The 26096-nt window shown below is 37.2% G+C and overlaps 3 protein-coding genes across 5 annotated transcripts in view; 2 read left to right on the top strand and 1 right to left on the bottom strand.

Moving 5' to 3' along the window:
* Positions 1-26096, top strand: part of LOC125233499 (brain-specific angiogenesis inhibitor 1-associated protein 2) — a 473288-nt gene that overhangs the window by 119419 nt on the left and 327773 nt on the right. The gene's annotated exons all lie outside the window — the stretch shown is intronic.
* Positions 2247-5345, bottom strand: LOC125233501 (the record flags this gene model as incomplete). Its single annotated transcript, XM_048139542.1, is given in 3 exon segments — positions 2247-2638; positions 2641-3683; positions 5331-5345. Coding segments are annotated over 2 exon segments (1104 nt in total), but the record flags the coding sequence as incomplete, so codon positions are not given.
* The window catches only part of LOC125233097, a 183444-nt gene continuing 163389 nt past the window's right edge, over positions 6042-26096 (top strand). Inside the window, exons 1-2 of the mRNA XM_048138961.1 lie at positions 6042-6956; positions 7086-7829. Coding sequence (XP_047994918.1) covers positions 6693-6956; positions 7086-7829 — 1008 coding nt within the window. The 5' untranslated portion in view covers positions 6042-6692. The remainder of the gene's footprint in view (positions 6957-7085; positions 7830-26096) is intronic.

Genomic DNA, 26096 nt, shown 5'->3' with positions numbered 1-26096 from the left:
GAAGAGGAAGTCATGCTGCGCGGACCCCAAGTGACTGGGATAAGGGCAAGAATGATGTACTATATACCCACAAAAGTATATTTAGATAGAAGAAATATGTAAGGTAAAAACATTTTTTGACGAGGCTCAGTCGGTAGTGACCCTGCCTGCTGAACCGCGGTCCTGGGTTCGAATTAAACCGGTAATACCGGTAAGGGCATTTATTTGTGTGATGAGCACAGATATTTGTTCCTGAGTCATGGAGGTTTTCTATAAGTATGTATTTATCTATTTAAGTATGTATATTGTCGCTTAGCACCACCCATAGTACAAGCTTTGCTTAGTTTGGGGCTAAGTTCATCTGTGTAAGGAGTCTCCAATATTTATTTATTTACTTTTCGTAAGGTAGGTTTTGTAGTAAAATACTTATACCTGTTTCCATGAAAAAGATAGGTTAAAATAAATAAAAGCACTTCCAATCACGGCATTTAGCATGTACTTGATCATATCAAAAACACCTTAGACACTGCACCTATAACCACCATAAGCACCACACATCGTAACTTTTCCAGTACTTTTGTCCAGCATTCTCACGTTAAAGGAATATATAGGTATGTCCAAAGGCAGCTGGAATAGTTAATTAATATTAATAACAATGAAATGAGCCTTAATTGATCATCTACCTAGAAAACACATATATGAATTCCTTTATTCCTACCATGCTGCACCGAAATTGCTGGAAAAGTTCCAATGTCGCATAATCACAGACAACTAAAATACCTACACAAACACTTTACAGTACTAGCACTGGAAGAAATTAAACAGCCAATTCTGGAAACAATAAAAACAGGAAAAAATCAGAAAGGCAATAAAAATAAAAGGGACTTTGTTATGACAAAAGTATCGCAGCGTCCCTGGAGGACTCTAATTAGCAGCAAGATGAGACGGCGCAGATATTACAACAGGATAGCTCTACTTAAAGATATTCGTTTTTTTTTTAGAAATTTCTGGATCATTTAAAATAAGCTCAAGCGAATGGAAGCGAGTCTGTGCTTGCACTATTCGCAATTATTGAGAATTCGCGATTTGCATCTTGTGAAGTTGTGACTGATCGAGATGTACAAAATTTGTTTTTGACTTGTATCAATTTTCTATGTATTTGTGACGCCATTACTAGACATCGTAACTTTTACCGGTATTATTCCTAAATTAACTATTTCAGCTGGATTCAGACATCCATTAACGCGACAATGCTGCACCAAAATTACTGGAAAAGTTACAATGTCTGGTCATTGCTTATTGGATTGGTGATTGAGGGCTGAGTGCACATCCTCCTACAAAAAATGCAAGAATTATTTGGATAATAATTTATCGCCTCTTCCCTTCCGATATTTCCGATTGATTTTAGACCTCGGGACCGTTGCCTACTGGCGGCTTCACGTACTGTAGCGCGCAGGAATTCCCCTCTGGTTCGTTCCTTGGTCCTCATGAATGCGCTCCTCGCATCAACCCCTGAGGTTCCACCTAGGAAAGGTGTACGTAGGCCGAGGCATGTCTTACTAGACCCAGATGACGAAATAACGCTGGCTCAAATTAAAGAAGCTCAAATAATAAAAGAGCTCCGAGCAAAATCAAAACCGTCGCTGAAAACCAAAGATTATTTTTATAAAAACCGTCCAAACTGGGAAAAACACAGAAGGTTAGTCGACACCACACAGGGCCTTCCGCCCTAGGTCCCTAGGGTCTTGTATTGTATCCTATATCAAAACATAACTTTTATTTATTTATTTCATCCAATCATGAATATTATTGTATAAATTAAACTCATTAATATTGTCTTCGGTTACCGCGATAGTTACTCATGAAATAAAACTATGGAAACGGATTAAATCGCGTATAATGAATTTAAAAATACATCCCGACGTTTCGAACTCTTTACAGCGTTCGTGGTCAACGGGTGACTGAGGAAAAATTAAAATGTGCAAAAGCTACCCACTTACAAGAAATATTAACGAACCATGACCACAAATAATATAGATTTCTAAGGCAGGTTCACACACTATTAATAAAGCTAGTTATACAATATTCAAAAAATTTTTACCATTACTCTGTTAAAAAATAATTAACCAATTAATCTACACAAAATTGACAAAGAAACAAACTGCAAATGTCCAACACCATACAACACAAATGCCTCACAGCCTTCGTCGTGCTTGTTCCATTATCAGATGTACTACTGGATCCCAAGCCGGTGGTAAAGTAAAGCCATCCTCTCTATTAAAGTTTGGATATTTCTTGATCTCAATGGCCTCTCGCAACATTCTGGGTATATATCGCTTCTCCTTAGCGAGAACCAGAGGCTTGTCAAACTTTATAGCATGATTGACTTTATCCATGACATGTTCAGAGACTGCAGACCTTTGCCGACGGTGCTTGACATCCGCTATGTGTTCCTTCACCCGTGTGGAAATGCTTCGTTTCGTCTGTCCCACATATGACAGGCCGCACTCACAGTCTAGCCTGTACACTCCCGCGCTTTGTAGAGGAGTTTGACATTTCACAGGCCTCAGGAATTGGGACATCTTCTTCATAGGCTTGAAATAAGTTTTAATAGAAGCCCGTTTCAAGATGTGGCTGATCCTATCTGTGACCCCTCTAAAAAAGGGAGAATTGCAGGCCGGCGCTCGACTGTAGGGATCTTCAAACGGGCCTTCTGCTTGACACGCGGTATCTTGAGCTCGTTCGCCAACAGCGCCTGCCTGGCATGTCGAAGCTCCGCGGTCAAATGTTGGTCGTCACATATCCTTTGGGCTCTCTGAAACAAAGATTTGCCTACAGTAGCTAGTTGACTGGGATGGTGGTGGGATTTGCCATTTAAGTACCTATCAGTATGAGTAGGTTTTCTATACACAGTGCGACCTAAGCTATTATCAGGATTCCTCAAAATGAGAACATCCAAGAAGGGAAGGGAACAGTCTTTCTCCAATTCCATAGTAAATTGTATTTTACTATGGATAGAATTTAAATGGTCTAAGAAAGTTGAAACATTACTTTTAGGAAGTATAGTAAAAGTGTCATCTACGTATCTTTTAAATATCTTCGGCTGGACGGCAGCCAATGAGAGCGCTCTCTCCTCAAAGTCCTCCATGAAGATGTCGGCGACTACTGGAGACACCGGAGACCCCATTGCCACGCCGTCCACTTGAAGGTAGAATTCACCATTCCATAGCAAGTAGCCCGATGTGAGGCAATGTTCCAACAACTTGGCGTAGTTCTCAGACATGTTCTGCTCTCTCAACCTCTTCTTGACAATTTCAATGCAGTCTTTCACCGGTAGATTCGTAAATAGCGACTGAACATCAAAACTGACCATGATTTCATCATCAGTTAATGTGAGATCTCTAATTTCACTGATGAAATGGTAAGAATCCTTTGTATGAGAGCTGGTGCCACCTCGCAATGGTGAAAGGACTCCCGCTAGGTGCTGAGCCAATTTATACGTAGGAGCATCGATCTGACTCACTATCGGACGTAGCGGAGCATTCGGCTTGTGTATTTTAGGCAATCCATACAACTTCGGAGGCACCGGGCAATCAGGAACTAAACTTGCAACATTAAGATTGAGGCTGTCCGAGTACTCACTAATTAGATCCTTAGTGGTTTTCAGGATCTTCGTAGTTGGGTCCCTCTTTACATGTTTGTATGTTGATGTATCCGCCAAAAGATTCCTTATCTTCTCGTTGTAATCTAACGTATTAAGTACAACGGTCGCATTACCCTTGTCAGCTCGAAGAACAGTTATGTCCGGATCTTCACGGACTTCTACATAAACATTAAAAGATCAAATTGCCAATTTGATTGTGCCGTCTGGGTGCACCTTAAATTTACGGTGTAATAATAATTTTAATATCGATAAGAACGACACTGGCCAAACTGTGGCAACATTTGTTCACACTTACTTGTCAATTTGGTCCGTAGGATTATGGATTTTAGTTTAGTTACCGTATGGATCCAGTATATTTTCCGGCATTTTGGCTACGGCTACGACTTATAATGGCCGGGGATTATCCGTGATCATGATGCATGTAACTGCGTCGAAATATCGAGAGCTCAACAAAAATCAAAAAGGTAATCGCGGTGTATAGGTATCCCAGTAAATATTCCTAAGTCAAATGTCACTTTAGATAGTTTTGTCACTGACATATCTTTGTCTAGCACAAATTGTTGCCGTGTTGAAAAGCACGAATCGGTTCCATAGGCCCGTCTTCCATGGGTCTCTATTTTAATTTACTTAAACAACAAAATGAATAAAGTTATGACAGGAACATCTTGACGGCCGGCCCCCACAGTATGGCTTGTTTTATTCATAAGCCTGTTTGAATAAAGATGAAAATATTAAAGCAGGTCAGAGACTTGCGGCTAATGTGGTCCGGGGTTAATAGTCATACATATTAATGGAAAAAATATGTTGACCAGGTCGTTGGTAAACAAGTGTGATGTGTTTGCGGCTTTATCCTCTTAGAGCCCACACTGAGAGAAAATACAACCAGTAGAAGTCCGTGAAGATCCGGACATAACTGTTCTTCGAGCTGACAAGGGTAATGCGACCGTTGTACTTAATACGTTAGATTACAACGAGAAGATAAGGAATCTTTTGGCGGATACATCAACATACAAACATGTAAAGAGGGACCCAACTACGAAGATCCTGAAAACCACTAAGGATCTAATTAGTGAGTACTCGGACAGCCTCAATCTTAATGTTGCAAGTTTAGTTCCTGATTGCCCGGTGCCTCCGAAGTTGTATGGATTGCCTAAAATACACAAGCCGAATGCTCCGCTACGTCCGATAGTGAGTCAGATCGATGCTCCTACGTATAAATTGGCTCAGCACCTAGCGGGAGTCCTTTCACCATTGCGAGGTGGCACCAGCTCTCATACAAAGGATTCTTACCATTTCATCAGTGAAATTAGAGATCTCACATTAACTGATGATGAAATCATGGTCAGTTTTGATGTTCAGTCGCTATTTACGAATCTACCGGTGAAAGACTGCATTGAAATTGTCAAGAAGAGGTTGAGAGAGCAGAACATGTCTGAGAACTACGCCAAGTTGTTGGAACATTGCCTCACATCGGGCTACTTGCTATGGAATGGTGAATTCTACCTTCAAGTGGACGGCGTGACATCTTCATGGAGGACTTTGAGGAGAGAGCGCTCTCATTGGCTGCCGTCCAGCCGAAGATATTTAAAAGATACGTAGATGACACTTTTACTATACTTCCTAAAAGTAATGTTTCAACTTTCTTAGACCATTTAAATTCTATCCATAGTAAAATACAATTTACTATGGAATTGGAGAAAGACTGTTCCCTTCCCTTCTTGGATGTTCTCATTTTGAGGAATCCTGATAATAGCTTAGGTCGCACTGTGTATAGAAAACCTACTCATACTGATAGGTACTTAAATGGCAAATCCCACCACCATCCCAGTCAACTAGCTACTGTAGGCAAATCTTTGTTTCAGAGAGCCCAAAGGATATGTGACGACCAACATTTGACCGCGGAGCTTCGACATGCCAGGCAGGCGCTGTTGGCGAACGAGCTCAAGATACCGCGTGTCAAGCAGAAGGCCCGTTTGAAGATCCCTACAGTCGAGCGCCGGCCTGCAATTCTCCCTTTTTTTAGAGGGGTCACAGATAGGATCAGCCACATCTTGAAACGGGCTTCTATTAAAACTTATTTCAAGCCTATGAAGAAGATGTCCCAATTCCTGAGGCCTGTGAAATGTCAAACTCCTCTACAAAGCGCGGGAGTGTACAGGCTAGACTGTGAGTGCGGCCTGTCATATGTGGGACAGACGAAACGAAGCATTTCCACACGGGTGAAGGAACACATAGCGGATGTCAAGCACCGTCGGCAAAGGTCTGCAGTCTCTGAACATGTCATGGATAAAGTCAATCATGCTATAAAGTTTGACAAGCCTCTGGTTCTCGCTAAGGAGAAGCGATATATTTTGCATAACTTTCAGATAAACAGCTCACTGCGTGTGAGTTTTCGGTTCTGGAAAAAGGTCTCAATTACGTTGTTGCGCCGCGGAAGATCCCTTATGAGGACATTATCGTCAGTGTGGAAGATTGTCTGGTGAAAAACAATGTAGGCAAGGAAGAGTTAGAGGCAATACGCCAGGATGTCTCGTCTTTGTTACGGAGAGCGAAGCCCCCAAGAACAAATTTACCTAGGGATGAATTTGTCGCTTTAAAAACATTGCGTGAAGATCCGGACATAACTGTTCTTCGAGCTGACAAGGGTAATGCGACCGTTGTACTTAATACGTTAGATTACAACGAGAAGATAAGGAATCTTTTGGCGGATACATCAACATACAAACATGTAAAGAGGGACCCAACTACGAAGATCCTGAAAACCACTAAGGATCTAATTAGTGAGTACTCGGACAGCCTCAATCTTAATGTTGCAAGTTTAGTTCCTGATTGCCCGGTGCCTCCGAAGTTGTATGGATTGCCTAAAATACACAAGCCGAATGCTCCGCTACGTCCGATAGTGAGTCAGATCGATGCTCCTACGTATAAATTGGCTCAGCACCTAGCGGGAGTCCTTTCACCATTGCGAGGTGGCACCAGCTCTCATACAAAGGATTCTTACCATTTCATCAGTGAAATTAGAGATCTCACATTAACTGATGATGAAATCATGGTCAGTTTTGATGTTCAGTCGCTATTTACGAATCTACCGGTGAAAGACTGCATTGAAATTGTCAAGAAGAGGTTGAGAGAGCAGAACATGTCTGAGAACTACGCCAAGTTGTTGGAACATTGCCTCACATCGGGCTACTTGCTATGGAATGGTGAATTCTACCTTCAAGTGGACGGCGTGGCAATGGGGTCTCCGGTGTCTCCAGTAGTCGCCGACATCTTCATGGAGGACTTTGAGGAGAGAGCGCTCTCATTGGCTGCCGTCCAGCCGAAGATATTTAAAAGATACGTAGATGACACTTTTACTATACTTCCTAAAAGTAATGTTTCAACTTTCTTAGACCATTTAAATTCTATCCATAGTAAAATACAATTTACTATGGAATTGGAGAAAGACTGTTCCCTTCCCTTCTTGGATGTTCTCATTTTGAGGAATCCTGATAATAGCTTAGGTCGCACTGTGTATAGAAAACCTACTCATACTGATAGGTACTTAAATGGCAAATCCCACCACCATCCCAGTCAACTAGCTACTGTAGGCAAATCTTTGTTTCAGAGAGCCCAAAGGATATGTGACGACCAACATTTGACCGCGGAGCTTCGACATGCCAGGCAGGCGCTGTTGGCGAACGAGCTCAAGATACCGCGTGTCAAGCAGAAGGCCCGTTTGAAGATCCCTACAGTCGAGCGCCGGCCTGCAATTCTCCCTTTTGTTAGAGGGGTCACAGATAGGATCAGCCACATCTTGAAACGGGCTTCTATTAAAACTTATTTCAAGCCTATGAAGAAGATGTCCCAATTCCTGAGGCCTGTGAAATGTCAAACTCCTCTACAAAGCGCGGGAGTGTACAGGCTAGACTGTGAGTGCGGCCTGTCATATGTGGGACAGACGAAACGAAGCATTTCCACACGGGTGAAGGAACACATAGCGGATGTCAAGCACCGTCGGCAAAGGTCTGCAGTCTCTGAACATGTCATGGATAAAGTCAATCATGCTATAAAGTTTGACAAGCCTCTGGTTCTCGCTAAGGAGAAGCGATATATACCCAGAATGTTGCGAGAGGCCATTGAGATCAAGAAATATCCAAACTTTAATAGAGAGGATGGCTTTACTTTACCACCGGCTTGGGATCCAGTAGTACATCTGATAATGGAACAAGCACGACGAAGGCTGTGAGGCATTTGTGTTGTATGGTGTTGGACATTTGCAGTTTGTTTCTTTGTCAATTTTGTGTAGATTAATTGGTTAATTATTTTTTAACAGAGTAATGGTAAAATTTTTTGAATATTGTATAACTAGCTTTATTAATAGTGTGTGAACCTGCCTTAGAAATCTATATTATTTGTGGTCATGGTTCGTTAATATTTCTTGTAAGTGGGTAGCTTTTGCACATTTTAATTTTTCCTCAGTCACCCATTGACCACGAACGCTGTAAAGAGTTCGAAACGTCGGGATGTATTTTTAAATTCATTATACGCGATTTAATCCGTTTCCATAGTTTTATTTCATAAACTCATTAAATTTTCTAAAAATAAAATATTGTATACTTCACTTCTCTATACTAATCTATCATCTACTTAGTCCTGGCGGATATTGAGTTTTAGAAAATCGACCATAACTCCAGAAGTATTGGTCCGATTTCATTTTTATTTTTTTTAAACAAAAGCTCTTTTTGTGTACTCAAATACTTGTCATATTCATTGTTTCGGTAAATTCAACCATTAGTCAGTAATTAACGAAAAATGTAAAAAAAATATCTTTTTTTCTAAAACTTTTTGTCAAAAATCATGTTTCTACAAAATACCTTGCACATTCTAATAAATATTTAAATGTAGAAAAATAGTGCCATTAATTACCTTTAATTTGATCTATAAAAGATACAGATTTAATTTAAAAAAACCCATACAGGCTTAAATTTAATTCTGCCTTCGTTGAAATTCACCGTTGCGCATACAGTACTAAAAGCTTCAGGTAGATGTTGTAGAGTACGAATATGCCGTTTTTAGTTTATTTTAACAATTGTACAATAAGAATAATAGTTCTGGACATGAGAGTATCCATGAATTTGTAGATATTCGATAGTACTAGGATAAAATTTGTTTAGATATCATATGTGCAACACACCTCGATGATGTAAATTAAGTACATATTTAAGTATACTAGATATATGACTAACATTTTGTGTCGAAAGTATCAAGATAGAACCATTAACCTTTTGACCGTCGCGGACGGCCACGGTGGTCACCGGAAATTCTTGTCAAGGACGCCAACGATACGGACACCAAATGCAATGAAATTGGGACTCCGTATTGCCTAATTTCGCTCATATATTGGCGAATTCGCAATGCAGTTTTATTGCGATTGTGTCTGGGAGACGGCATACTCCTTCATCATCTTGCGTTTAAGGGTTAAAATCGTATTCCGTATTGAAAATCGTTTTGCATTCAAGGACTCGATTTGAAAAAAAAAAACCTACGCACGAGCGGGTTAGAGCAGAGCACCCCCAGAAGTCGGGCAAACTTTGGAAATGTTCTTTTGTACAGCATTAATAAATTTTCCTATATTTTACCGATTACTAAACAAAAATGACGTGAAATACCGGATGGACAAACTTTGAAACATTTATCACCGCTTAAAGTAGAGCCAAATAATGCTAACATCTATTGTTGGTAATTACCGAAGGGAAAACGTTAGAAGACGTTAATAAGAAACGTTTTAATTACCTACTAACATTAGTTGAATTTTCATAAAAGGTGTACCAAAATGCGAATATTTCTATGCAAACTGACATTGAATCAGAAGAAAATTTAGCAGCCGTATCGACGAATCTCAATTAGTAGAGAAGAACTCCGAGGTTTTGCAATCTGGACAAGTTTTTTAACAGGAAGGCATTTATAAAAGCCTCAATAGGGATGATGGATGTACAAATGTATGTCTCAATTATCTCCGATATGCGGATTGCGGGTAACATCTGGAGGAACTGTATGCCGTCGGTGAGTGTTGAGTTAAAATAGGTTAAACCAGTTAAACATATATGTACAAATTGAAAGTTATGGCAAGGACAGGCTTATCCCAAGCTCCAATTTTCAGGACAAGTTATCCTGTACAACAAATAAAGCTTGGGTTAAGGAATGCTATAAACGACTAACGGAGGTAAGTCATAATAACAAAATTATCCTTCAATGGACCAAAGGACACAGAGGATCTCGAGGTTATGATGCGACCGACGAGCTGGCCAGGCAGGGGTCGACTGCCGATTCTTCCGATGCCCTTCAGCAAGGTATGCTCAATGGGAAACTACACACAGCAACACAGCACACTGGCAAACCCAGATCTAATGCTGCGGTCAAACAAGTCAAGCCTAACATCAATGGAAAACTCACAAAGACGCTCCTTCAACTAGGGAAAGTCCTCCTGAGAATGGTAACCAATATAAGAACAGGTGGTAGACTATTTAACAAACATATTTTCATAACAAATGCTATGAACATTCCCCTGTGACGAGGGTGCGTGAAAACAGAGCAGACAGCCTCACCTGGTGCTGCAGTTAGCAGTGTGGCTCCATACGGGAAAAAACATCTCGGATCCCCGAGAGACTTCTCCGAGGTTCTCTTACTCAACATTAAAAGTCTAATAGGATTTCTCGAGGAGATGAGCTAGTAGGACTAGCTAAATCCCCTACATCACGCAAAAAAGGCACAAAACGTCGAGTTGTGTCGAACTATAACACAATACAGAGACTTGGATCGGCCTTGCTACCGGCGGAGATCACACAGAGGACTTGGATGTCTTTTGTAGGCTGAAGGACGTATTAAGGGCCAGAATACCAGTCACTGAAGACCAACATGTTTGATCAGTGTGTACTTCCCACCGTGACATAAGCTTGCGAGACGTTGGACACTAGAAATGTACGAAATGAAGAGGCTAAAAGTTGCATATAGAGCACAACACGTTCGGTATGTCTTTCTACGATGGAAACGAAACGAGATGATGTGGCGACGGATCAGAGTTATAGAGGTCGGATTGCTACTCTAAAACGGGCACGTAAGTCGTGGAAGCCTAGCTCAAGAAAACCTGCTATAAAAGTTCGAAAAATTAGGAGAAAATTAATCTGTTACCTGTGATTGTCTAATCTACATTCGCGGTGATAAGTACTATATTTTTGTGCGTAAATTAAGGTTTATTCGGTAGTCGGATACTTCATAGATATGCCTCATTAATGCATTATAGTGCATATCTCAAGACTATTTGTCATTTGGGGTGTGTTCTTCACCTATAAACTGAAATAAATGTCATATACAAAGAAAAAATGACCAAGGCCTCCAAGTGTCCAAAGCTGGATTCGAACCAGCGTCCTCCGTTATCGCGACGGATGCCTCAAACCACTCGGCCATTCGGTCACGGTGGCAAGGGTCGAAATTTTCAAGTATATGACACAATTATCGAAGGCTAAGGCGCCCCCCGCCATCTCTGAGATAGAACCGAAACTAGTTCGATCTCCTAACTGAATCAACTCATGTGATCATGTGTCTTCACCTCTTATAATGCAAGGATTATTTTAACTAAATATAAGTTTTCTCGAACACGGATCAGAGTTTCTGCAGTGAAAAAGATATGACAAGTCGTGGCCCGGACACCAGACGTGGATCGCGATTATTTGAGCAAAATTAGGCGTTAAAAAGGCTCGCATGGGTCCCAATTACATTGGCAAAACTGATGGTCATCGTTGGCGTCCTTAGGAATCATTTCCAGCGACAGCTATATCCGTCTATGGCGGTCAAAAGGTTAATGTGTTGAGATAGAATCTCATACTCACTGTGTCTAATTTATTTATTTTGTATTATCTCGATTGGTTTGCCCTGCATCAATAAGGAAATTTTATTCAAATAATTAAATATCTAAAACTGTAGTTTACCTATGACATAATTATTATATTATATTATTAAAGCTAATGGATATCGGATACTATCATGTTCAGTTCTTCTCTTAATTGTAAGTACAATTGCAGAATTATACTAAAAACAGCGTATTAGCAATCTAAAACTTTGACCTGAAGCTTTTAGTACTGTATGCACAACGGTGAATTTCAACGAAGATAGAATTAAATTTAAGCCTCCACGTGTTTTTTTTTTAAATTAAATCAGTATCTTTTATACATCAAATTAAAGGTGATTAATGGAACTATTTTTCTGCATTTAAATATTTATTAGAATATGCAAATTATTTTGTAGAAACATGATTTTTGACAAAAAGTCTAAGAAAAAAAGATATTTTATCATATATTTTTCGTTAATTACTAACTAATGGTTGAATTTACCGAAACAATGAATATGACAAGTATTTGAGTACACAAAAAGAGCTTTCGTTTAAAAAAAATAAAAATGAAATCGGACCAATACTTCTGGAGTTATGGTCGAGTTTCTAAAACTCAATATCCGCCATCTTGGATTGGCGGCCATTTTGTTTAGCTACCATTTTGAGATGGCAATCATGGTTTTTTAATATCCCTATAAGCCTACCTAACTGCTGTAAAAAGGAAACTTAGTACCCCCAAATTATACCGTTTGGCAAAATTGGACCAGCTGGCCCATGGACTAACTCTTCTATTCTGTACTTTTCCTTTTCTCTTCTCACTTGGCAGTGGCGCGGCCCTTCAGGCCGCGCCACTGATCTCACTCATACCGCAGCTGTAACTGGTCCCAGGAGTGGCCAGATTTACTGTTACTGTGTTGTATGTTTTATTCTATGTAGTTAGCAGTGATTTAGTTTCGACTGTTATGCTGTTAGCTGTGTTTTGTAAATAAATAAATAAAATATCGATGTCGGTTCGGTAGCTGGTGTTACGTACTCGCAGAATAGAGGAGATGATGACTTCTTCTTCCTACCCTTATCCCACGTTATATGTGGGGTCGGTACAACATATCTTCCTTTTCCATTCTTCTCTATATTTCGTTACTTCAGCACTCACTTCTTTTTTTCTCATATCCTCTTTCACACGATCCATCTAATGTAAATAACCTAAAAGCATCATCATTCGCTTGCCATTATCTGCGCAGCATGTTTACTTTTTCTATACTTATTTTTGATTTAGTTGTTGATACACAGTCAAGCAAATGACAAAAAATACTGTGAGCCGTTTAAAAGTTTGCCTTAATGTTTACTCCTTATGAGGGTAGACTAGCCATCCAGTCACCACATTCCCGCCGTCGCAGTGAAACGGACTATGAAACTTGACGATTAAAGTTTTATGCGCAGGTTTAGTGTAATTATTACGACGTCCGTTATTACAAGTCTCTGTGTTACTCGACGCAAAAACGACGAGGTGTTATAAGTTTGACGTGTCTGTCTGTTTGTCTGTCTGTGTATGTGTCTGTCTGTGTATGTGTCTGTCTGTGGCATCGTAGCTCCCGAACGGATGAACCGATTTCGATTTAGTTTAAAAGCTGAGTTAGTCGGGAGTATTCTTAGCTCTAAATCTACGAATCTAGATTCTTCTTTTTTTTTAAATTAATGTTATTTACTAAACGTCGACGCGTTAATTCCTGTCCAAAGCACCGGTGTCCTAAGCCAACTTGTAGAAAAAGCGAAACATTATTTTCCCTCTCATCTCGTGATAAATGAGTGTTTTTAGAGTTTCGCGCCACGTGCCTGTTACGGTCTACTGCGGTGCTAAGTCACAGTGAGAGGACAGACTGTTGCGTCAAAATAAAACGCTTAGACCATTTCCCTTGATTCCGAGAGTAGCACTGAAACTGCAGCAGTTTTTTGTCCTCTGCCTACCTTTTTCGGAATACAAGCATTAGTTTTATCTATAAAGTCACGTGAAACATATTGTCAGAAGACAGTGAGAGGACAGGCGGTTTCAGGTTCGTCAAAATGAAACGTTCAGGGCCCCCCCACATCTAGCGTCTCGCGAGCGTAGCGTCAGTACGCAATAGGTTCACAATCACATACATTAACTAACTCCTGTATTCCCGAAATAATATGTAGAACTCTTAACACACTCTTAGCGATTACGGAGTTGAAAGAAAACGTAATCGATTTAGACTTATATTGACCGGAATATAGACCGTGATTACCTTGCGAAGGAGGGTAGATAAAAGTAAAATACAAAACCATTTAAAAAACAAAATAACAAAACAAAACAAAATATATAAACACATTATAAAAACCTAACATAGGGTGTCCCCAGCAGCGGGCCAGGGTCCAAGCTGCCGGTGGTTAGGGCTGCAGAGAGAGGAACCGTCGGACTATACGCGCCGAGTCCAAGATCACCGCCTTCTGCATCTGACCCTTGACCCAGCCACCTAGCAAGAGTCTCTTAAGATGTTGGTCGAGACTCTTATTATTATTATTAAGAGCCTATTGTCTCCCACTGCTGGGCAAAGGCCACCCCCTTCTTTTTCCATTATTCTCAGTTTTGTGCGACAACTGGCCAGTCTCTCAAACAGGAGTCTAAGTTATCCCGCCATCGCCGACGAGGTCTGCCGGATCCTCGATTTGACTCGAGGGGCTCCCACTGAGTGGTAGTCTTGGCCCATAAGTCATTCGGCATGCGGTAGTCGTGGCCAGCCCAGTCCCACTTTAACTTGGTTTCCGAGCTACATCAATTATCTGAGTTTGTGAGCGCAGCGTAGTGTTCCGGATTCGGTCCCTTAGTCTCACACCTAGTATGCTGCGCTCTATAGCTCTCAGGCAAACCCCGAGTTTGGACTTCTGAGCTTCCGTCAATGACCAAGTCTGGAAAGGGTGGTGAAATTCTTAAGCCATCACATACATTCACAATCAGGAACTCGACTAATGTGAGTAACAGCAAGCGGTATAGTCACTAATGGTATTCAAATCATGTGCAGGTTCGCCACAAAGGCTGTTGACTCTGAATGGCCTGGTGCCGTAGCCGAATGGCATTTCTGTGACGCGAAACGAAAACGAAACGCCGCGAAAGGTAGTCTGGCTCTCGCGCGTTTCGTTTCGTGAGCGTTTGTGCCATTCGGCTACGTACACTGTAAGGTCTGAGTGGACGCTCGGAGCGGAGCGTTCGGCGGGGCGTGCAGCGGAGCGGGCGAGCGTGCGTTCACCCTATGCAGCGTTGTCTCAGGACACTTGTATGAGCTTTCATATTCATATTCATATTCTGTAACAGCACCAAATACTACACCGACAACGCCGAGCGGCGACACCGGTTTAGTTACCAAAAACCCCGCTAGATGTCGCTGTAAAGGTCCCATAGTATTTGTAGATCGCGGTGTTAAGATTTTTTACGATTTGGTTTGGCTCGCCGCGTCAAACTTGCTCTGTATCGAATCTTAGGGATACAAATTCCCATATAATAGCCCCCTAGCTAGCTCATATAACCCGGCAACCTTCAAATCAAGGGTGAACAGATCTGCTGGGCGAGTTCACTCCACCGTATTCCACGTCTTTGCCTTGGCTAGTCAAGAGTAGGCTTGTGTCGTTCACGAACTATGAACTGTTAGGAATAAAATCCCATCAATGACCGAAATGAACTGAATCTTTTTGTGCTCTGAGAATCGGTCTTTGCTCATTTAGTTCAGTATAGGATCGGCGAGCGCGAGCGGTTTCGATCAAGAACGAGTGTGTGACTGCGCCGACCGAGAGCAAGAGCTACTTAGTAGAGCAACACAAACACATCAAGGTTTCATATTAAACTTCGGTTACAACCTTTCGACCCGGAATGTTACTATCTGTGGACTATTCGTATCATTTTGACACTATTCGGTCCCATTCGTTCTGATCTTTCCGACCGCAGTGGTCGCTGGTCTGGCTGAACTAAATGAGCAAAAGACCTAAAAGAGCGAACTAGTTCGTGGGAGCGATTGAACGAGATCGGAGCGCTCCGATCAACGAACGAAACGGCACAAGCCTAGTCAAGAGTATAAGCCCATTTTATAAGTGTCCAGGAAGAGTTTTTTAATCTTATATAGTTTCCGTAATTGTAACTCTTTTAGTTATGAATTGTGTAACAATGATTCGGTATTCGGTCATACATACTAAAACGACTACTGCCTAATGTATTATCCACAAATGGGTTACCTACCCTACAGTTTTTTGAAGATAGGCAAATAATATATTTTTCAGACAGAATATACGTTATAACGTTCACGGATAGGTGGCTCTTTTATTTTTATTTCGTATAATATATTTATTATACGACACGACAGTCACTTATCTGTTATTGGTATTTATTTCTAATTAGTAGTAGGATACCCCCGTTACCAGCCCGGGTCTGGGGCCTGCTCCCAGGACCCCACCACCGCCCATCCATGGTCTTACTGAACCTAAAAAAAAAAAAAAAAAAAAAACTAATAGCCCCCCATTTAGATTCATTGCGCTGGGTCTCGACGCTCTCAGAAGCCTCCTTCTAGTATTTACAGAATACGTTCTTTACACAATACACCTTGTGCACGACGGTCACAAAAGGATTACCGACCCTTTCTATTGTTCGATCTGGACTCGGCGCTAGACCATTGTTACCCTACCCAGCTACCTGGCAGTGTCATGCACACCTTTTCCTTGTGTCTCATACTGATAGGTATTTTATAATTAATTTTTAGTATAACTTTGTGATCATATGGATTGCGATTCTAACCTAACCTAACCTAATTAAAATACCTAACTTTTCCATTCGTAACCTAACCAAATTTAATTAAAACCTACTCTTAGTTAACCTAAGTAGTCTAGACTTACCTTTATGAAACCTAACTGAGTTTCACCTACTTTTATTTTTATTTCTATAAATGTAGGTATTTATGAAATGTATTATAATTACGTTTTAACTTAAGAACTTCTGAGTTACATTTAAGTTTATCCAAATACCTAAACTTAACGATCCTATCTAGCGTATCTTTCTTTTTCTCGAATATTTATGATATCTTATACCTATTTCTATCATACATCTCTTTGTTGTATTACCAAATTTGTACATATGATTAATAAGTCAATTTTTGATTACGTCTTAATAAAAGTTAATTTCCCATCTTATCAAACTTTTTTTTTTTACATATATTTCAATGTTTTGTATCTGAATAAACCTCGGTAATTTTGTGAAGTTGCGTTTTTGCTTAATTGCTTTATTTATTGTACCTTCTTTGAATAATTTACTTACCTACGTCTATTATTATTTTTTATGACTTGTGTATTGTTTAAGAGAATGCATACTTTCAATAAACTTGTTAAGACGTGAGAAACTGAGAACCGGTTAAAACATGTTTAAGGCTAATTCTATGTGAATAAAAATGTCTTTTGTGCATTTTTAAAGATAATATATATTTATTGTTTCCGTTTATTTGAATAATTCGGGTTTTAGGTAAAGAGATCCTTCGACGAACATGTCAAGGCATGATACTTTGTATTCATATTTAACAAAGCATTAACTGGTGTAAACATGTTTTAGACTAACGCACCGGTAATTCTTGTGACTTGAATTTTTTATTGTAACAACTTAGTTGCTTTATTATAGATGTTTATTGTATTGTAAAATGACAAAAAGTTTATTGTTTGCGTTCAGGTATAAGATGAACTGGTTGAAACAAGATTTATGGTACGTTCCCCTGCTCTCTACCATATTACGAGTATAAAAGCCAAAGAGAGTCGAGGCTGAATAAGTATTCCTGTAGAGGCAGCCTTCTGTACCAGAGCTCCTTGTATCTAGTGTGGTATATAGAGAAGTGGAGTGTGCGTTTAAAAGTGAAGTGTTTATAGACAGATCCAACAATGGACGTGAGTATGTTTTTCTTTTTAAATTACTGTAACCCATATTGCCTTTTTATAATATTGTTTCGTCTAGTGTTCTTTGTATTTAATTAATAGAATTGTTAATAGTGTTTAAAATATTGTCTTTCATTGTTTCAGTTCTCTGAAAATACTTTCAAGAACTATTACTACCCGGAAAATCAGGGTGATTCAACCGATGAGGAAGGTACAGCTGGTTTCAAAGTTAAGCAAGCCCTCGCAAAGAAACGTCCTGGAAATAATATTGACAGCTTCTTTGAACGACCTAAAAAGCAGTGTAAAACCTTGAAACGGTCTTCGAATGTAAGCAAAAGTTCGCCAGAAGGCGTGGCTAATTTATCATCTGGACAAGATGATGGGGCGTATTCATCTCACTTAATTAAAATAGAGATATATGATATGCAAACAATCAAAAACATCCCACCCACGGAACACTGGAAGCACGCGGACGTCAGACTGAAGTATTTTGCGTTGGAAGACGACTTGGAATTACAAAATACGCGAAATATTGTATATAATATTACAAAACAATTAGCTTCTAAGGACACATGTGTAAAATATTTTATAGATAATAAGAAACAGTGATAAATATAATTTTTAACGATAGCAGTAGGATAGTGTTAAAGTGTTTCACATTTCTTATCTTTCCTTTTTATGATTTAAGTAAATTTCCTTGTAAGATATTCTTTTGCATTGTTTCACATTCCAAACAAAATAAATAAGAAATAAAATGGTGTCAAATGTCTGTAGTTTTATAAAGGTAACTATGTGAGAATTAAAAATAAAAATCATTATTACCAGTACACGTATTTTTATTTATTTCACAAAAAAGGTCTTAAACATATTTCGTAATACTAGATCATTACATAAAGAATTATCAGAAAACAAGTTAAGCATATGTTTCATAGATTTTCCATGAAACTTAAAATACAAATAAACTAAACAATATTCACCACAAACAGAAGTGAAATGGTTTTGAAGTGATTTATTATTGTAAAACCACCGTCTCGTATTTCTATCTAGAAATGACTTATGATAACCGGAAGGTTTCCTGCCAAAGGAGTCAAAATATTCACCTACACCATTTACATCAATGTGTATAGCAACCCAATGGGAACCCGGTTTTGAATCAGGGTCCAAATTACTGACAATAAAGGTAGGTAGATTAACCCGAATAGGTATTTTGTTGGCAGCAAAAACATTTGAATTAAACAATGGGTTTAGTTTCCTCATACAAAATTGAATTTCTTTAGTATCCATAGTTAAGTAACATATACAAATTATTGATGATCATGCAAACAATGATGAATTCCAAATAAAATAAATTAAAGAGAACGGGGTATTTATATGTTTCTTAACTATTGTAATCTACAGATACATCACGATTTTTATTTATTTCAATTATATTATCAAATTCTGCATACACAATACAGTTAATGGTACTAGTTAGAGCGGAATCAAAACGTACTTCTATCCGAACGCTACCATGTCTAACAAGATTCCAGTGTGAAGTTGAATTAGCAGATAAATCAGGAGTTAAATCAAAACACAATAAACAATAACCTTGACCAAAATCTGTTCTGCTTATTCCATTACCCTCGTTATGGAAATGAATACCAGTTCCAGAAAATAGAGTGTGATATGCTGCTGCTATTGTACCAGAACTAAATGAAGGTTGTAATGTTTTAGAAGGAACTTCATGACCATCTACGAACAAACTAAATGAATTCATATTATAATGTTGAAAATTAAACGGATTTAATGCTAAATTACCATTAAAACCTGAATTTGATACAAATCCAATAATACATCTTTTAGGAATTTGTCCGAGAAATATATTATCTAATGTTTTACCCTGAACCCCCGTCGGTATTGTGAGAACCTTAACTTCTGCCCTCGTAATGGGGTACTTCGCAGTTGTTGTGGCTAATACTTTTTGATGGGCTAACAAAACACTAGGATTGATTCTCGTTCTCCTTACAATGAGGCTGGCATCCATTATTTGTACTTTGAATTTTTTATCTTGGTGGCAAATAAGATTGAATGATTCTTTTGAGCGAACTAACTTAATACGTAGTTCTACACCATTTATTAAGAATTTCTCTTGATTAAATATATCACCATGTAAATGACCAATCATTTCTACTTCCTTACTCTCCTTGATAAATTCCAGCCTTTTGTTAAACCCTTTGTTGTTAACGTCAACAGTATCCATATAGCCCGGCGTATCTTCATACCACAATCCACAAGTAAGATGAGTTGTTTTGGCTGCTGGTCCGTAGTTGAGAAGATTTTCCATATAAGCACGGTAGGCATATGTATTGTTTGGTGGTGATATGAGTTTTTGATTTAAATATACATCAAGTTGATTAAAAAGAGAATGTAACCAGTTATTGGTGGGTCCAACTGCAGCATCTGCTTTTAATTTAGTACCATCTTGGTTCAACACTTTAGCAGTAATGTGTATCATTGTGTGTGATAGATCTATGTAGTCATCACCTGATCCAGGTACTTGAAATTCGATTGGACCGTCATCGCTTAAAGATGAAATTGGTTTATAATGAATCCACTGTCCGCTTTCAATGCTTGTTTGAGTTGATGGAAGGGCAAATATATCTAATTCAGATTTCGCACACTCACATGAATGATTATGTAAAAATGACATTATTTAGTTTGAAAATATATCGTTATTTATATCTTTTTATTTTTTTTACTTCCTCTTCGTCGCGATGCTTTTAGAGCAATGAGCGGTTCCCTTCTTTTATTGGACATTTTATACCCAGATCCTGACATAAGGGAATCAATTTTTTCATCGGCCTTTCTTTTCAGGTTTGCACTTGCTTCCTTGAATCGTGATCGTATGGAACTGTCTATAGGGCGAGCATTTACCATATCAGATAAGAGTCCAACTCCTGCTCCTAAAGTTTCTTTTCCAATGGTTCTTAAACCACTAGATAATAAAGGGAGTACGGATCTAAATAGGCCTCCCAAAAAACTGCCTATACCATGTCCTCTTTGATATGGAACTCCCTTATAGACAATTCCTACACCAGAGCCGGCTTGGTGTGAATAATAATGTTCGTAAGGACAAGAGGTTGATGATCTGTTATACATCATTTTACACGTTGAAAGTGTAGTTTCACGCAAGAAGACCCAAATTGAAATGGTACTCTAACACCGGTTGTTGTTCTTATATCTATTTCAATTGTATCAAACTCTCTTCGTAAAACTGGTACATAGTGAGCAGGTGAGAAAATATGTGTTTTATAAGCTCCATAAATGAACTTAGTTGGATCTAAAGGTATTATTCTAAGTAACGATGTTATAACATCTCCAACTACTTGTGGATGAATGATATCTGTATAAACAAATATTTGAGATGGTAAACCTAAATATAAATTTGCTGGGTTTTTTCCCAATGTGATTTGTTTCAAATTTGTTCTTGGTTTAAAACCCATTTGAAGACTTAGTATTGGGGTTGTTATGATAGAAGTGATATCTTTATTTGATGTTGTTACTCCTATCATTTTTGTTAGTTCATCATAACGAAATTTTACATTATTTTTTAACTGAGGGTTTTCATTAAACGCTTGAAGAAAGTGATCTATATTATCGTAAGTAGTGGCTGGTATATGAGTTTTTATATCCACAATTTTTGAAGTCTTGTCAGCAGGCGAAAACACTTTTTTCTTTATATAAATTATGTTTTCATGCTCTTGTACATTATACATAGAACAAGGGTATTGAAATTCCACCAAACCAACTACCCATTCTCCATCCAATTTAATGGTCTTTGGTAATTTTGTTAAAAAATGTGCAGTCGTATTATCTGTGTAATAATCGGATGAACTATTACTTAACAAAGTTAAATAAAAGCTATTATCACTCATATTTTCTTTAAGCTTGATTCAGGTATCCAAGAATTAAATTTATTAGGATAACCTTGCCACTTCACTAGTATTTCCTTTCTGCCAGCAACTCGACGTGAACGTAATATTTTATCAATTTTATACTCGTTGGAGGGGAGGTAAGTTACTTTTTGTAATTCTTTTGAATAGAACGTCCCAATTATGCGTTCGCCTTCCAAATCCCTTAGTGTATAAACAATCCGAGGAGATCTTTTAATAATTGAATTAATTATAAATATTTCATCACTCCAATTACTTTCGTAACCTTTTTGAAATATATGTTTGTATTTAGTGATTCTAACATGATCTCCTACGTTTAGTTTTGCAGTTTCTAGTGAGATTTGTCTATCTGTATTGCGATCATATAAATTACACCAAACAGTCATAATATTATTAGAGTTAACATCAACTGGACACATTTTTATGCTTGAATGATAGCTGTGGTTGTAAGAATAAAGAAGATCTTGTAGAACATTTATGTAATTATATGTATTCTTATGAGTGAAGTAACGCCACATTTTCGTTTTAAGAGTTCTCTGGAACCTTTCTACTATACTTGCTTTAATATCAGGGTTATTAGTGGTATAATAATTAATATTTTTACTTTTGAAATAATCTCTTACCACCTTTGAAACGAATTCCGTACCTTTATCAGATTGGATATGACGAGGAACTGAGTTGGCTTCAGTAAATATGCTTTCAAAACAATGTTTAACTGTTGCTGAATCCTTCTTCTTCATGGCTCTTGCAAAAGCATATTTACTGAATACATCGATAACACAAAGAATATATTTGTAACCATCATTAAATTGACTATATGTACTCATGTCACTCAAATCAGCTTGCCAAAGTTCATTAAAGTTAGATAGAATGTATCTATTTCTAGTAAACCGCCTGTGAACAGGTTTATGTAGTGTATACGTGTCTTGAGATTGTAACCATTTTTTTACATCTTCTTTATTCATTTGACCTTTCATTTCCTTTGTTAAATTATTTAAACTGCTATAACCAGCGGGATGAGAGATATCATAGTAGATTCTGTTAATATCTAATAAGGAGTCCATCTTTCCCAATTTATAGTTTTTGCAGATGATTTTTGTACTCGTGTAGTAAGAGGAGTAGATGTGTTGTTTTCTTTATCTAACGAGGCTCGTGTTCTTATAGAAGTAGAGGGGGTAAAGGGCTCAATCAAAGGAGTGTCATTAATAAATGCTAAATTTGTAGGATTACCAATGCATGACTTAGGAACTTTGATATCTTTTAAAAGTAAAGCAAACACTTCCCACCCAATTGGTTTAGGACGTTTAAGACATCTAACCGTGTCGCTCACCAAATCGGTAATATTGCTATTTTGAATAGTCTGGTTGTTTATAACAACTTCACCAGTCTGCTTCCACCAAATTTTAGGTTTACTTAAAACAATGTAATCTAATAGCGTTCTAGCTTTTTTTTCATAAGATTTAGGTAATATCTCTATTATTTTTGATGGACTGATCGGCATTGATTCTTGATTTATTTCACCAGGTGTCGTGTTAAACAAAGATGGTGCAGCTATCTCAGTTACATCACCTTTCGCTGATTCCTTATATTCTGTCTCCTCCTTTTTGGGTATCTTTGAATTTATGATATCATTACTTTCTTTGTTGAATTGATCGAACCCCTCCATTACTATAGGTATCTTAAACGGTTTTCGATCTGTTTCAATAAAATGTAGAAACCGCTGCAATGCTTGAGAATAAAGCATCCATTTTTCACGATCGTTCATTTTACTTTTGAGAATTTTTTGCATTTCTTCATCTAGCCGAGATGAGGAATTTTCAGGAGGGTTCTCATTGCGTTTCAACTTTTCAATAAAGTCCGATTCAACTAATAACATTTTTTTCGTGTTTTCCATTTTGTTTATTTATGATAAAGAGTTAACTAAGGCACTTAGAACTGCTCCTAAAATAATAGGTAAAAAGGCACCTCCTTTTTGAATTATAACCGTTTTTCTTAATTTATGTTTACCTTTTGAAACTAATTTCCTTAATATGTCTTTGTACTTTTTTAACTTTGTTTTTTCCTTTTTTTCTAAAGGAATTTTCCCATTCAGAACATTATAAATGCACTCGCATATAATGTTGATCTCTTCATCATCACAAGATTTAAGTAATGCAGTACGATATTTGGGTTTAAGCAAGTGCAATGCTTCTAATAAATGTTTATATGTGTTTACTCTTGCATGCATCATGTAGAACTGACTAAAATTTGTTGATTTTTATCATATTTAAATCCTTTTTTGGGTACATACACTGTGCAATGTCCATCAAATGGAAATATTTTTGTTTTAAAACGACATATGTCATTTGTATTTTGTTTCAGATCAATCATAAGGTAACCATGAGCATCCTTTGTAGCATCTTTGTAGGCTTCATCCACGAATTTTGAGTTTTCAGGACAAACTTGTCGTGACAGGTATCGTATTTGAGTTTTATCTCTAGGGTTCTTAAAAAATACAATGTAGCTTGTGTTCAGTGAAATATCACGTTGACCTCTTCCTTGATGAAATATGTTTTGTGTTATATAAAAAACACTTAAATTTCTATGATGACTTCCTTTAGTAAAAATATCAACAACTCGTCCATCTGATTCTCTCATTAAATCATCTATTATTAGAAGTTTAGGTTTTTTCCCATCGAAAATTGAAAAATCTGGTATTCCTTGACTATAATTTACATTTTCTAGATTATAAAGAGGTTGCATTTCATCATAACACCAAATAATTTCATCAAATTCTATGTTACATATCTCTTTAGTATTATTCAAAAAATTTGTAACAAATTGAGTTTTGCCACACCCACTGGGACCTGCGACAATGGTAGTGAAAGGATGATAAAAATGAATCATCTTTGAATGCTGTAATATGTTTAACAGTGTTGATATGAATGCGGATAGACATTAAATGGTGCTATTCAATAAACATATTACTATTTAAACTAAAGTAGAGTAAAAAAAAAAAAAAACTTGATAAAAAATATGTATATTTATTTTGATATTAACACTTTTCTTTATAATCTATTGTTACATTTTATATACCCAACCACCAATTTAAATTTAAACATAAAAAACAATAAATCTATGTTTACAATATTCTTATGCCAAAACACGAATAAATGTTAAATTAGACAATTAATTAAAATATAATTTACAATTAAATTTAAGTTAACTATTCAAATTTACATAAAAAATATATATTACAAACAATAATTCGAATTTGAATGTTCTGTCATTTACATGACAAAATTTAAATTATTTTTTTATTTTACAATGTCCCCACGCAAGGGTGTCACAAGTGTTTTCTAATAAGTAACGTTTTGTATCATCATGAGATAATGATATTTTATTAATTTTTTGAGTGAATATTACATGTTTTATAGATTTAAATCTTAGCATTTGAGCACGTTGCACATTTTTATTAAATAAACATGTTTTGAAATTATTTAGAGTAAATTTCTTTGTAACACATACATTGACTCCTTTAGCTTTTGATAAAACACCATATTTACCTTTTTTGTCATCATTCTCATCATACTTTTCAACATCTAAGGCATACATTTTAGATTTTAGACCAACGAACTCTTTTAAAATTCTACCATTATTTTCATCTTTGAAAAATCCTAATCGCTTTTTATTTATAAGTGGGAAATTATATTTATTGATAGGAGGATAGTCAGATGTATCAAAATAGAAATTAAGATCTTGTTTTATATCTGCATAAAAATTTTTAGTGAAAATTTGATAAATTAAACTATCTGTATCTGTATAAAGAAGTTTGAGTTTGTTAGGATATTTGATTTTCATGTAGTTGTAGTGAAAGTCATACATTAAAGTTTTTGATATATCTAATACACAAAACCCCAAATAAATCGGTTTATTATAAAAGACTTTAGTTTTTTTCAATTGAACAGCTACTAAATTCTCTGAGAATATGGATAGACTGTGGAACTCAGGTCTAGCTATCAAAGACTGAACCCCTTGCGATTTCCCTCGATTTTCCCAGTGATTTAATAATTTGACGTTTACACGTTTTGCAACATTTTCCATAGTCTTACCGAACACTGAATTGTTCATTAGTTTAAAAAATCTTTTTCAAAATCAGATGATGCCAGCGATCTCATGTGGGTATTTAAATCTATGTAACTTTTTAACCACATAGACTGCTGAAATTTAAGAATGCGATGTATTTTACTTAATACCAAACCATTCTTCAAACACTGTTTTAGATTTCGATAATGAATTACATAATTAGTTTTTCTATTTAAATTAGGAATCAGTTTTTTTCTTTACAATTACCCAAACAAACGTTTTCAGGACAGAATGGTAAATCTGAATGTGAGTCATGAATTTCGTTAGGGTATTCGAGGTCAACTTCTAATATGAAACCATGATCAGCGTCATCGGCTATATTGAAGTCTGTATCTACATGAACCCATTCAAATTTACCTGTAGGGAGACATTGAGACATAGCCCATCCGTAAAGGTTGTTTGCATCAAAATACATAAGATAGGACGATGGTATGTTTGAATCAAAATCATCCATAAATTTATTATTAGCTTTCGCATATCTGTTACTACATTGCGATATGCCACCTCGAATATTTTTGCAATGAATGATATTTTATCTATATCAGTTAGGAGTTCTAATTTTATTTTTGTAGTAAATAACATTGCATCCCAACTTAATCCTGGAGCAGTATAATAA

This window comes from Leguminivora glycinivorella, chromosome 14 (genome assembly GCF_023078275.1).
Source record: "Leguminivora glycinivorella isolate SPB_JAAS2020 chromosome 14, LegGlyc_1.1, whole genome shotgun sequence".
In the NCBI taxonomy this organism is placed as follows: domain Eukaryota; kingdom Metazoa; phylum Arthropoda; class Insecta; order Lepidoptera; family Tortricidae; genus Leguminivora; species Leguminivora glycinivorella.
This window is presented reverse-complemented; position numbering and strand designations above follow the sequence as displayed.